This window comes from Cebidichthys violaceus, unplaced genomic scaffold, assembly GCF_023349555.1.
Source record: "Cebidichthys violaceus isolate CVI_PGR_0920_01 unplaced genomic scaffold, fCebVio1.0.p SCAF_1, whole genome shotgun sequence".
In the NCBI taxonomy this organism is placed as follows: Eukaryota; Metazoa; Chordata; class Actinopteri; order Perciformes; family Stichaeidae; genus Cebidichthys; species Cebidichthys violaceus.
This window is the reverse complement of record NW_027176262.1, coordinates 21,685,791-21,698,732: the sequence shown is the minus strand read 5'-3', so window position 1 is coordinate 21,698,732 and position 12,942 is coordinate 21,685,791. Positions and strand designations below refer to the sequence as shown.

The 12,942-nt window shown below is 42.3% G+C and overlaps 1 protein-coding gene across 2 annotated transcripts in view; it reads left to right on the top strand.

Annotated features, from left to right (window-relative positions):
- Positions 1-12,942, top strand: part of b3glcta (beta 3-glucosyltransferase a) — a 57,785-nt gene that overhangs the window by 26,135 nt on the left and 18,708 nt on the right. Inside the window, exons 4-6 of one of the 2 annotated variants that reach the window (XM_068715087.1) lie at positions 5,455-5,606; positions 11,687-11,763; positions 12,466-12,577. In XM_068715087.1, coding sequence (XP_068571188.1) covers positions 5,455-5,606; positions 11,687-11,763; positions 12,466-12,577 — 341 coding nt within the window. The remainder of the gene's footprint in view (positions 1-5,454; positions 5,607-11,686; positions 11,764-12,465; positions 12,578-12,942) is intronic. The other variant, XM_068715095.1, reaches the window with a different exon arrangement.

Genomic DNA, 12,942 nt, shown 5'->3' with positions numbered 1-12,942 from the left:
TTGCAGAGAATTGTAATGAGCTTACTTTTACATGAGAGCGACTTTTCCCCCTGATGGCTTTCCCCCTCATGCATACCTAGCACATAAACACACACACACACACACACACACACACACACACACACACACACACTTCCTCTCTTTCTTTGTGCATCTACCTTTCTCCTCCTATTGCTTTGCATGCTCATCCCTTTCTGTCTGCCCCCTCCCTGCTATATTCCTTTCTCTGTTTTACTGAGAGATATTTATGACACTGACCTTTTCAGCAGTAAGCTGAAAGTTAAATACACCATGTTCTCTATTGATCGTGTGCAAGGCAATTCAAATTCTGTATTAATATGAGAAGAAGGCTGATAGCAAATCGTTTCACTTGCTGCAAGACACATAGGTCTCTGCCACACTAGATTATTGCCTATGGGGAAGGTAAATTCATTTTTTATGGCTTAATCAAACCACAAACAGCCTAATAAGCTCGCTGTATTGGATTTGGCAGCCTGGTCACCTAAAAATTACGTTCCCATACAAACAAAAAACTGCACTGTCGATAACATTTCAAGGGAAGCTATTTATCTCCCAAATTTATGTTTGTTTCTGACGCATCACAAATACATTTTATATCCTTGCGCATTGGGACGGTCAGGGTGGATGGGTCAAACAAACAGGACTTTTACCCAAGTTGCCACTCTTTGTGTCCCAGGTGAAACAAAAAAAGTTACGGTTGACTTATATGACTTAACTTGACTTGAATGACGAAACAAACGCAACTATTTTAAGCCAAACTGATGTTTTACTTAACTTAACTAAGTTGTTTTTCTTGTCTTTGTTACGTAATTGTTTCGAATTCAATGTTAAACCCGTGTTTAAAGCTGCGGCCCCAACCCGGGAGACAATAAGCGTAATCGAAAAGGCAGTTTCGTTGTATGGAAACATCATTTTCTAGGAGACGGGGGGTTGAATTTGGCCTTCCAGATTGAATATCACCGGATGTCTGTGAATTGGCTATTAAACCCCGGTGCTGTCTGGTGTGACGGTCATGGTTAGTTTGGTCAGGAAACTGCAATCCAATTCTCTTCGGTGTAGTATGTCTCTTGGATGGGCCGGATTGGACGTGAGAAAGAGAGAGATGAAGGGGATTTTTTTTTTGATTTTTTTTTAGGAGAAGGATGATTCTTGGCCATCTTGTCACTGGGAGTGCAATAATGTGAGTCACCGGAGTGTAGCAGGTTTTACACCAGCACAATCAGCTGCTGGGTGAGGAAGCCTGGCCAGTCCATTATGGAAATGAGCTATTGACATCCTCTGTCATCTCTGAATATGTGCTGGCAATGGAGAGCTCTGGATCTGTCGTGACAGTTTCATTGTTCCCACAACAGCCTAATGGCCCCACTTGCCGAATCTTATCCCTCTCTACTTTTGCAGACGTTTGTCATTGAAATTGCACTATTGATCTGCTGTCCCTCCTCACGCTCCTCCTTTTTCTTTTTAGAATTCTCAACTAGATTCGAGCGCCGCTCTCCCAAACTTACCCATTCATTTGTGCGCGCTCACTTCCGGTTGCCATGCCGTGGAGGGGTGTTATTTGTCTTTACCTATGGGGGATGGAGGTACTCCAGGCTGAAAGGAAACATTCCTGTGACAGCTCTGGAGACCAAACACACCTGCTCCGTGACACTGATGGAGATGGCAGAGCTCCAGGAGTGCCTAGAGGTCAGTGTGCTCTCAGCTCCTCTGCCACTTGGCAACGTCTGCCATCCCGCTCTAAGGAAGTGTCGCTATTGATTTGTGTCAATGAGGTGACATCACTGCGGGGGCCAAGCCACTGCGAGAGCTACATTCAAGTGCAGATATGTACTTTAACCTCCCCCGTGCACGTGCACGTGCACGTGCGCACGCCAAGAAGTACAGAACATATTTTACTTTATCCTCCTCGATTCTTTTATCAGCCTGATCCTCTGCCCTCTCGTATGCAGAGAGGCCTTCAGTCGGCGATGGCCTTTAAAGGGTGGCTCCGTGCGCTGAGAAAATCATCAGATCAGGGAGAGAATGAGGCAGAATTCTCCTGTGTCTCATTTCGTCCAATATATTTCAAGGCTGATACACTCTTTCCTTTCTACGGAGTGGCCCCTGTGGAATACTGAATGAGTGAGGGGAGACAAACGAACACTAGTCTCATGCTTTCTAGTTCCATCAGCCTGGCAAAATAAAATCATCTGTTCCAAGGTGATAGTGGCTTTAGCTTCATCTTCCCAGTAACCTTCAATCTTTTTCATTCGAAGCATATCATTTTCAGCCAAGAGGCATCCTTGGAAAATTTCACTTAACCACCAAAAAAAAACAAAAAAACGAGCTTTGTAGTATGTTTGGCACAAGGCTGCTGCTTCACATCTTTGCCGTACTATTAAACAGATGAATTAAATGCATACTTTCACGTCTGGGAATACTGCTATTGATAAAAACTGCTGGTGCTAATATCATTACCTTAATCTAATGAGGCTGCTTTCTGTTTTGACGGCCCTAAACTGTAGATCTTAGAACAGCAAACTCCCTTGGCAGTTATAAAAATAAATTAAAGACACCTTTTTTATTTGGCTTTTAATTCGGTTCGACTTTAATGGTGTCATTGTTTGTTGTATTGGGATTTTATTGTGATATTGTTTTTGCTTTGGGCTTTGCATTTAGTGAGCTATACAAGTGCAAAAATTAAAAAAAACATCTTGTCAAGCCCCCAGAGTCACCCTAACAACCATTGCAATGACCACAAATACCTGGAAAACAAGTAACTTTCCTCTATATCTGAATGAAAAAACAATAAAACGTGTACCACTGTAAGCTTTAAGATATTTGTTTGACTTTTTTTTCTTTTCTATCACAGCGTTTAGTCCCCCTGACATGTTGCAAACTTGTTATATAATTGTCAATTAAGTTGGTACAAACAAAAAGGAAGGCGGGAGAGAACATAGTGAAGGAGCAGCTGCTAGGACTATGGGCTATGGTTGAAAATCCTAAGAAGTATCCAAGAAAGGAGTTCTGGAGTGGCTTCTCCAGATAAGCAAAAAAAACTTGGCGTTCAGAGGAAGGATTGAAGTCAAAAAAAAAAAAAAAAAAGAGGAAATTATCGACGGCGAGGACAAACACTAATCACCGGGGGAAGTGCAGCGAGCTCACCTGCAGGCATACGTCATAAACCGGCGTCGGCGGTGTTTGTGTAATTACTCTCAATGCCTGATGGGGAAGACAAAAGTTCTGCACCCCAGCTTTAGACAACGTATAAAAAGACACAAAATTCTGTTTTTTTTAACCATGCTTTTTAAATATGTAATGCCAATGCAGCTTCTCTTACACATTGCAGGACACTGTCCCTTACACAGCATAGTAATCTCTGGTGTGCTGCCTTGCCCTCGGAACGGTCGCAAATCCCTGTTCTGATGGTGGGAAACGCCTCTCATGGGACCCATGGCACAAAAACAAAAGCCCTCACAACCATGAACAGTAGCAACACCCTGGCAGCACTCACAATTTCCGAACAACGATGTAACAATCCACTAGCAACCATCTAGCAGCCCCCCTAGCGCCTACATCAAAAGCCTGGCCACCTCCCAGCACCTTAACGTCCCCCTATAACGGCCTTTCAGTGCCGGGGCATGTTTCCTCTTTGACATAGGGGATGTGCATTATCTGCACAATGAGGGATTGGAAACCTGCTTATCTGATTTTGAGGTTAGTCTCATGTAGCTGGCATTATTGCTGAACTGTGCAGTATCAGGAGGCTGGTACCACACCTGGGGCTTTAAAATGCACTGCTTTATGTGAAACCATATGCACACACACGTACGTACGCACACACACACACACACACACACACACACACACACACACACACGCATAGTCAGTCATTTAGCAAACTCAGCAGAAGGACATTTAGAGGTGGTGTCGTGGTATTCACTCCCTAAGCTCAGCTCTCGACGGGGGTTAGATCTGTTGGGAGATGGACATGCTGAGATTTAGCAAGTAACCCCCCCCCCCCCTCACCAGGGCTCCAGGATCAATGGAATCTTTGTTATGAGCAGGGCACAGGAGCGACACACCCACCACCACTTCATTAAAAAGATCGGACACAGATACTGTACTCTGACACGGCGTCTACCCCCGACCCCGCTGCTAATATCTGAACCCATGGAATAGATTCAAGCAGCGTAATCGAGGAGGAAGCGATCCATCTAATCCTGCCATTAATTATCAGCACTCGGCCGTCCCCTTTCCCTTTGCATTGCTTCCACTGGGAAGATTATAGACCCGTCGGCAGTGGCTGTTACTTATTTATGTTTTGGAACACTATAATACACTTAGTCGGCAACTTTTGCAGAGCTTCATGGGAAAAGGTCCATCTAATCATAATTCATGACATGGTATACCCTTAATGACTAGGTTCTGTATAAATACTTAAGCAGCTAATTAAAATGTCTAAAGCCAGGGTGAATCATTTGAAACAAAGCTCGTTATGTTTGTCACAAAAAGAATCTCAGCACATCTCATTACCGGGAAGTTTCTGAGCTGCCTGTCATAGCAGGATAAAAAAAAAAAGCCTCCGACATCTCCTCTGCTTTTCTTCGTACCTCGTATTGGTTCCCACCTCTCGGCTTTAAATTCTTGAAAAGCTTTATTTTGTTGTCACAGACATTCCAGCCAGGTGCTGCGGACTTTATGTGAGGGACAGCTTACAGGATTTAGGAGTTGTCAAATGTAATTGTACTGAGCCAAAGACGAAATGACAGGATATTTTTTTCTTTTTCCATTCTCTCCTCCTCTCTCCCCCCCCCCCCCCCCCCCCCTCCCCCCCCCCCTCCGGTGCTCTGGTCTAGTTTTGATTGTACTGGTCGTGAGAGCCCTAGGGTTTATGTGGACGTGTTTGTGCAGCCAATGTCATTCTTCACTGAGCTGTGTCACTGTTACGTCCCTTTGAATGGATTTCACACGAAGAGGAACTGCAGCAAGCTGGGCCAATGACAGCGGACGGTGTCTAAACACGTCGCCAGCGTTGAAGTAGCCTGTATTAGCAGCTTTTTACGCCGGCATTGTTGAGCAGGTGGCTCCCTGTTAACCTTGGCCTAAACGTGCAGTAACAATGCTGAGTTTTACTGTCAGTGCAGTTGTGACGCTCAGCCAGAAGTGGACAGCTGGGCTGTGTCAACCTTTTGGGGCGTTTACTGCACCTCAGAGGAAGACTCTTCTGACTGCTAATCTTTTTTTAAGTAACACAGACTGGGCTGTGACATTTATAAACTCTCTCCCCAAGCCAATTAAGCTCTTGATGCGCTGGTTATTATCACCAGGCCAATAATGGAGATGAGCAAAACCACCTCAGTTATTCAGACCGCGGCTCTTATCTTGTCGTGCACTCAGAAGGTCATCGATTGCCATGATCCTCTTTTTTTTTTTCTTTTTTTTTTCCCACAGTATGTGAGCAGTCTCACATCTCCGTCCTCTGTGTTCCTCCAGACCTGCGGGAGATAGTGTTTGTCATCCAGAGTCAAAGCAACTCCTTCCATGTGAGGCTGGCGGAAAGACGGAGAGCAGACTTGCTGAAGCAGGCACGCAGCCTCGCAGAGGTAAGATTCAAGACACCTTCCCCTCACGCACACACGAGCTCTTATTTTGGAAGAGGAAGAGCACATGAAAGCTCAACGCAGATTTCTGAAGCTATATGTAGCTAACGATCATCACTCGCAGCAAAAGCAGCGTCTGAATACGAGTTGCAGCATTTCTTTGATTGGAAAATTTATTTGGGATAAAGTAAACATGATTTCACTTCATGCATACATACATTCACTACTACCCAATACGGATCATTTTAAATATTGAATGATAGTTTGAAGAATTATTCATCACAGCCTCAATATTAAACCTCTTATGTCCACAATATGAAAGTGTAGTTTGTCGAAATATATATATATTTGTGCAGCTTTGATGTTCGGATATAGCGCTCTTCTCAGCAGATCAACCTTCCATTCCCCGGGCCTCTTGTAGGTACAGTTTTAATGAGAAGTGATGATTATCCAAAGGTGTATTTTCATCTTAATGGATGTTTGTAATTCCCTAAAAGCTGCAGGAAAGAGAACCTGTGTTTTCTCCTGAGACGTCGGCTCAGTATTCCTTGCAATTTGTAAAGACATCAGCATCATGTCAGAGGGAGACACGGAGCACATTTACAGGTCGACATGCCAATTTACTCCTGTTCATTAAATCTCTTCAGAGCCAAATGAAATGGGGTGAAATACACGAGTTGTATTCCGTTTGGTTAAGAAGTGAATGCAGCATCCCTAATGACGATGTTACAGTAAATTAGATGGAGGAGCTGCTCGCTGTGTTTGCTGTAGCAAGAGACTAATTTAGATCTCCTATTTGGGTTTATTCTTCTGCGCTCTTGCGTTTGTCGTTGTTTTTGTCTCCACTACTGCTGGATGTCACACACCTTTTATCTTCACTACTGACTCGCTGTACCAAACTGAAAAATGTATAAATAATCACTCGGAGTCATTATTTCTCTGTTTATTGTTGTTTTTAGTATCACACAGCATTTAAATATCTTGCTACAACAACACTGAAATCCTTTACTCCACCTTCAGCAATACAAAATAATACATTTATCATTTGAATATTATAAGTGAAATTTGTTCCCAATTTGGAAAGATTGTTTCATGTTCCCTGTAATGAATAGTGGCATCAGTCTGTGCCCGTGGATGGTATTTATCCTGAACGGATTCGGTTACACTGATGGACGTCACGTTTCACAAGAAGAGACAGACTTTATAAATACCACATCATGTTGTGTTTGCTTTTAGGATCTCCGAGATGTCTGGCGTTTTTAGTTTCTGTTGCATGCAATTACACAAACTAAGTCCAGGGAGAATTTTAATCAGCGCCTTCTCAAAGAGGCAGTAAAGGCTTGACAGCTTTTCAAAGAGATATAAGACCCAAAGACTGGTGATCAGAATGAGTTACCTTCACAGAGTCAGAACGCAAACACCTTTAGCCTCAGGTGCTCGCGCTGTAGGAAGCACTCAGACAGTGCATCCTGTACCGCCGCCACGGTCTTCTGAGGGAAAAAAAACAATTTATTTTTTGATAATAGAAAATGTTAACAATTTTAATTGAATTTGGATCCAGATCTGTATAGAAGATGATTTAATACAATTTAAATTATAAAACCATTTCTATACAGCTTGAAAAGCCAAATGGAAGTGGAAAAGAGGAAATACAAAAGAGAGGGATGAAAATGAAAAGGATATATTAATACTTAATTTTCCCTTTCCAATTGACTGATATGTTTCTTTAACGTTTCTACTGCACATTACAATTCAAACATTTGCATTTAAGCTTTTCATTTTTGCATTAAAAATACCATTAATTTGTCATTTATTATCCTATTTATTGTTCACTCCTTGTTTATTGAGTAGTATTTTGTTGTTGTTTTTTCTTTTAAAGCTTTAATTCTTTTTTTGTTTTATAATTTTTAATTCAAATAGGAACAGGAGTTTATGAAAATCATGTCACAAATAAACAAACAATGTTAAACAATCATGGATCCACACCAAAAGCTGGCTCGTTTCTTAGACCATGACCCAACTGAACACCATACTTCATTAAAATCTGTTTTTAAGATCCATAACTGTCTTTTCAGTTGTAAATATATTTAACACTGACAGCAAAGTAGCTTTGAAACTAATGCCCTGTTCACAGCATAAGACGAGTAAATACCAGCACTCATGAAAACTGTCTGGGGATTATGGCATACTGTAATGCAAAATGTAAAACAAAAGCTAAATATTTTAGTAAGATTAGAGTATACACTGTTGAAAAAATGTAAACTCTCCAATTCGCCATCCACCACTTCACTCCCACCTCGGATGCACAACACACACACACACACACACACACACACACACACATGCCTATAATTCAGCTGTTTAACAATCATAGAGAGTGCTGGTGGGATACTGAAGGAAAAAGATGAAAGCCAAATAATACAAGAGATTAGCTTAGTTTGGAGCTGTTAAACATGTTTGATGTACAGTATCGTGTGGTGCGTTGCCACGGAAAGCTCTGCGCAAAACCCTTGCCTTGAAAATATCTTGAAATCAGAAAGACAGTGGAGTCTTTGGAGAACTGCAATAACCTTTGATTTCTAGCCCTATGCTCCAGACACAAGGTTCAGGTTTTGTTCAAACCCTTATCATCCGCTTGTATTTGGACTTTCTTTTCTGTAGGTCAGGGGGAAAAAAGCGGAATACAAAGGACCAGCATTGTGGTGAAAAGCATTGTAATACAAAAATGCTTTCTTTAAAGCTTCTTAAACGATTTGAGGCTGACTTGGTATCACTGAATCTCGGCCAACATCAACGATAAGTTGAAGATTTATGATCTGATCGCTGCACCGCCGAGACGGGGAAACACATGTACAATCTGTTTTTCTATCTCCCAGCCTTTTTTCCATCCTCCTCTGACTGTGGACGGTTTTGTGATATCCACAGATTTACACAGGCAGGAACTTGTGTATTCTATGTGGCGGCTCTCAGCCCATTTTCTTACAGTTTGGCACTGTGTCTCCTGGGAGGAATTCACATTGCATTTATACAGTGTTTGTGTCGTTTAGCCGATGTTCGTGTCCGCCGAGACGCACACGTATAACAGAATGAGATTAAACTCAGAGACCTTGTACACCGTAGTGAAAACACACCATGTGTCCAAAAGCTTTCTCATGCATCACATATTATCTTAACAATGTTTGCATCTAAGGGGCCACTGGGATGAAACTATTTTAATGTGGGTCCCTGTTCTGCAGTCGGTGGTTTGGCCCTCGTTGACATCAACAATGTCATATTTGACTGCATTTCATCACTGAAGTGCTTTTGACAGTCTCCCCCTCCAGCCCTTCCAGCTTCCCGTCCCTCCATTACAACCAGGTCTCAGTGACCCCTATCTCCTCCCAAGTCACCAAGCAATCAGTGTTCTATCCGTGTCCACACGAGGCCCGGCTCTTATCTGTTTCGGAGTCTGCAGCTTTGCACACAGTTGCCACCAAAGCATCCGTCTCCTCTTATTGTACGCTTCCTTCGTCACAGCAATGCCACTATCTCTCTGAAGCAGAAGCTTTTGTTTTTGTGATTGCATTATTAGCAGAAGATGATGCTTCATTTTGAACTTTTTGCTCTTTTTTTTATATAACTGCGATGGATGCGAAAGTCAAAGACGGAGCAGTTTAATAAAAGAAGGTAGGCGTTATTGTGCCATTAGCTTTACTATAAAGCTCATATTAGATGAGAGCTAACTGACTAACAGGGTTTAATAAGGGTAAACAGTGTCAGACCCAGCCCCTAAATCAAACAGAATGGCTCAGAGGAGACTCTTCCCCCCTGACTTCATGCATGATGAGTGGACCACGCAGTAATGAACCACAGGGTCTTACGCTCTGCTGCTTTGTTTTCCTCACAGTGTGAAGCATTGGCTCTCTCAGACAACGCTCACACACCTACTCGCCGTCCTCACCGCGGAGCATTTCGCTGAAACAGATTGCTCTTGTGTGGACGTGATTGTGTTCACTGTCCACATCCTGAAATATCCTCGGCTTATTTCCATTAATATCTTCCGGCTTACAGTGCATTGCGTAGTTGTGAGGGCAAACAAGAGCAGCTAGCACTGAAGGCAAAATTGGGTTTTAAGGGATAATAGCAGTTTGTTTACTAGCTTTATCTCCTTAAAAGATAAGATTGTAATTACTCTACATTGTCTTATTGTCAACCAATGACATGGAAAGATCAAAACAAACAAAACCTAAGGAAAGCCAAGGTCAGACTACACAATATGAGCCTGATAAAGGCCGACCGTACAGACGCCGGGGATGGAAATGAGGTAAATGTGTGATTTGTAATATTTGGCTGTATAAATAAAATGGACTTTATTGGAAATGAGCTCTCGGGTGCAACAATTGCTCATCTCACTATGTGTAGTGTGTCCCAGTGAAAGACAACTGTCGTCCCAACAAAAAAGACTGAACAGCGTCAACAATGTGTTCTGTGACATCGGCCTGTAGGCAAAGCAGGAGTGATTATGCCTGAGCTTCATACCATGGGCTAACTTTGTACCTTCACTCAGGGGTCTTCAACGTTTTTCAGACCAAGGACCCCCAAACTGATAGGGAGATGGAGCAGGGACCCCCTACTATATATATTGTATAAAATGGTGTTTTATATTAAACTGGGCCTAGTGCCATGTATAAACATACCTTGTTATTGTGCATTCAATACTAAGCTTTTCAAATAATACACAGGTTCATATATTCATGTTTTTATGTTAAAGGTACAGTGAGTAGGGTGGTCGTGACACTGACATTCATAAACACACCTTGTATGATAATCATTTATACAAGCTATTCAAACTGATGTTTTTATTTTAAACATAAATGTGGAAATGAAAAATGAGTGATGGCCTATTAGTACCACTACCATGCATAAACATACCTGTTATCTTGCATACAATACTGAACTATTAAAATAATGGACCGTTTCATGTTTGGGGAAAAAAAAAAGAAAGAAAATTGTCGAATCAACCAAAACATTTCGCGGCCCCCCTGCAGTACCTCCGCGGACCCCCTAGGGGGTCTGCGGACCCCCTGTTGAAGACCTCTGCCTTAAAATCAGAGTTTTCAAAATGCGGTAGTAAGGGTTATTCTTCATCTTCCCATGAGACTTACCTTGTCCTTTCTCACTTTAAGAGGCTTAGGTGGTTGACATTTCAGGATCGAGTCTCTCAGATCAGGCACATTCGATTGAGCATTGTGTTGTCAGTTCAGAGGGCAGTTCTGTATGCAGTGTGTGCTGCGCTGACTTATGACTTATTGCAGGTTCGCTGTCATTCATAAAAGTGTGTTTACATATGTAAACATGCGTCGTCGTTGCTGCCAAGTGGAATCGTTAAGTAGTTTCCTGGCATGTTACCATTGATCTAATGTCAGTATGCAAGGCGGCCGGATTTCATGGTAATGAAGGAACATGTCAATGCAGTACAACATTGAAGATATGTGGCTCATCAGACTTGGCAACACAATCAATGCTTGTAGTATAAATGTTCAGTTGGTTTTGGTCTTTTCATGGGATTTGTTGATGACTTGCAACTCTGCAGTCTGTGTTCATTTTTGTCAACATTACACAATATTGCTGCGAGGTCAAGCGGCGCAGATTGTTCTAATTGAATTACCATGCAGTGATAATGTATCATTAACTAGAATAACGGCAGACATGGTGTTCACTGACATTAAACAACTCATGTGAGTTTTAACGGGTCAAGATTCTGCTAATGGATTTTTTTTCATCTCTTACAGACAGGAATAGAAGACTGCTTGGCCGCGTCGCGTCTGTAGAGAGAATATGTTCAAAAATGTGAAACAAATCAGCCTGGATTGCAGAATGGTTGGATTTAATGTGGAGTTTAATTACGTCATTTGCAGTAAATGGGCAAAAACTAAAACTCCTTAAGTAACAGACGAACGGTCAATGCTAAAATCTTGAGCATGCCTGAACACCAGCGCCCCCTTCGGGTCCTTTGTTGAAGAAAAGCTGCTTTCACTGTCTTTGTGTAGCTGCTGTGCAGTTAATAAACCAAACTATCTCTGTTTGTGTGGCGTTTCTTTCAGAAACCACCGGTGGTTTTGCTCTCTCACACTTTATCAGACAGCGAAGGAGATTGGAGTATCCTTCCTCTGCTGCCTAAGTAAGTATCCCTGAACTGTCGGGACTCGGTGCGCATGTCATTAACCAAAGATTCCAGGGCTCCAAATGAAGACAACATGTCAGATACACTGTGTCTTACTTCAGTTGAGATTTTGGAGGTTATATTTTGGTTTTGAGGACAGTTTGTTTGCCACATTGGAAGGCTACGAATTGCTGAGAAGCTATTACCGACACAATAACTGTGATAGATTGCCTCACATTATAACAAAGGCCTTCGTAATGTGCCTGTAACTGCAACAATAAGCCTCTTGCCGCAGTAATCTCAACAGCATGATAATGACGTTAGTTACAGTCGTCTACATGCTTGGGCCTTCTCAAAAACCCAATATGTGTTCAGTAATTGTTTGGAGGAGATGTGGAATAACATCTGAATCTGTTTTCTTCCTCCATCGTGAAGATTTCGGACTTAAATCACCAGAAGCACCGCAAATCATGACAGAGCAGCCCTCGCTGAAAGAAGTCTGTGTGCTTGTGAAGTTTAGGCCCTCTGGGGAGAACTGTGTGGCTGCCTTGATCCGACTGGGTCAAGAGCCTCAGTTGGTTATAGTTCCTCAGACTGGACTGAAATAACAAAAACTGCTTTGTGTTGGTTTTTTTGTCTGTGCATGGCAATGTTCCATTTATTCTTGTTTTATTGTTTAACTCTCCTTTTGATGCTACTTTTTTTTTTTTTTTTTTTCAGCTTATCGCACTCCTTTGGGAAAAACTCATCCTGGATTGTATTTCTCGAGGAGGAAACCAATGTGAAGATGACTAAGCTGGTTCAAGTCCTTTCAAAATTTAACAAGAATAAAGTAAGTATACAATATTCTCCGTAAACCTCCGTCTCTCTCTGCCTGTCTTTGCAGCTCTGTCTCTCCGTGCCAAATTCATCAGCAACACCAAAGCCTCCTATTCCGAGCTCCAGCTTAGTTGATCATCGGTTCAATTAAGAGATACAGTATCAGTTTGGCTCCGGCGTCGCTGCAGCTGCTCGGCTGCACTGAGCTCTGCCAGCTCACATTGTAACCTGTCAGACTCCGTCCTCTACTGTAGAGCTAATCTGAGCTCTGTCTCTGCACTCGTGAAATTATTTTTCTTGAATATGGGTCGGTGGCACAGTTCGAATATAAACAGACTGCAGACTACGGTCGTTTTTCTCAATCAAACTAAGCAAAAT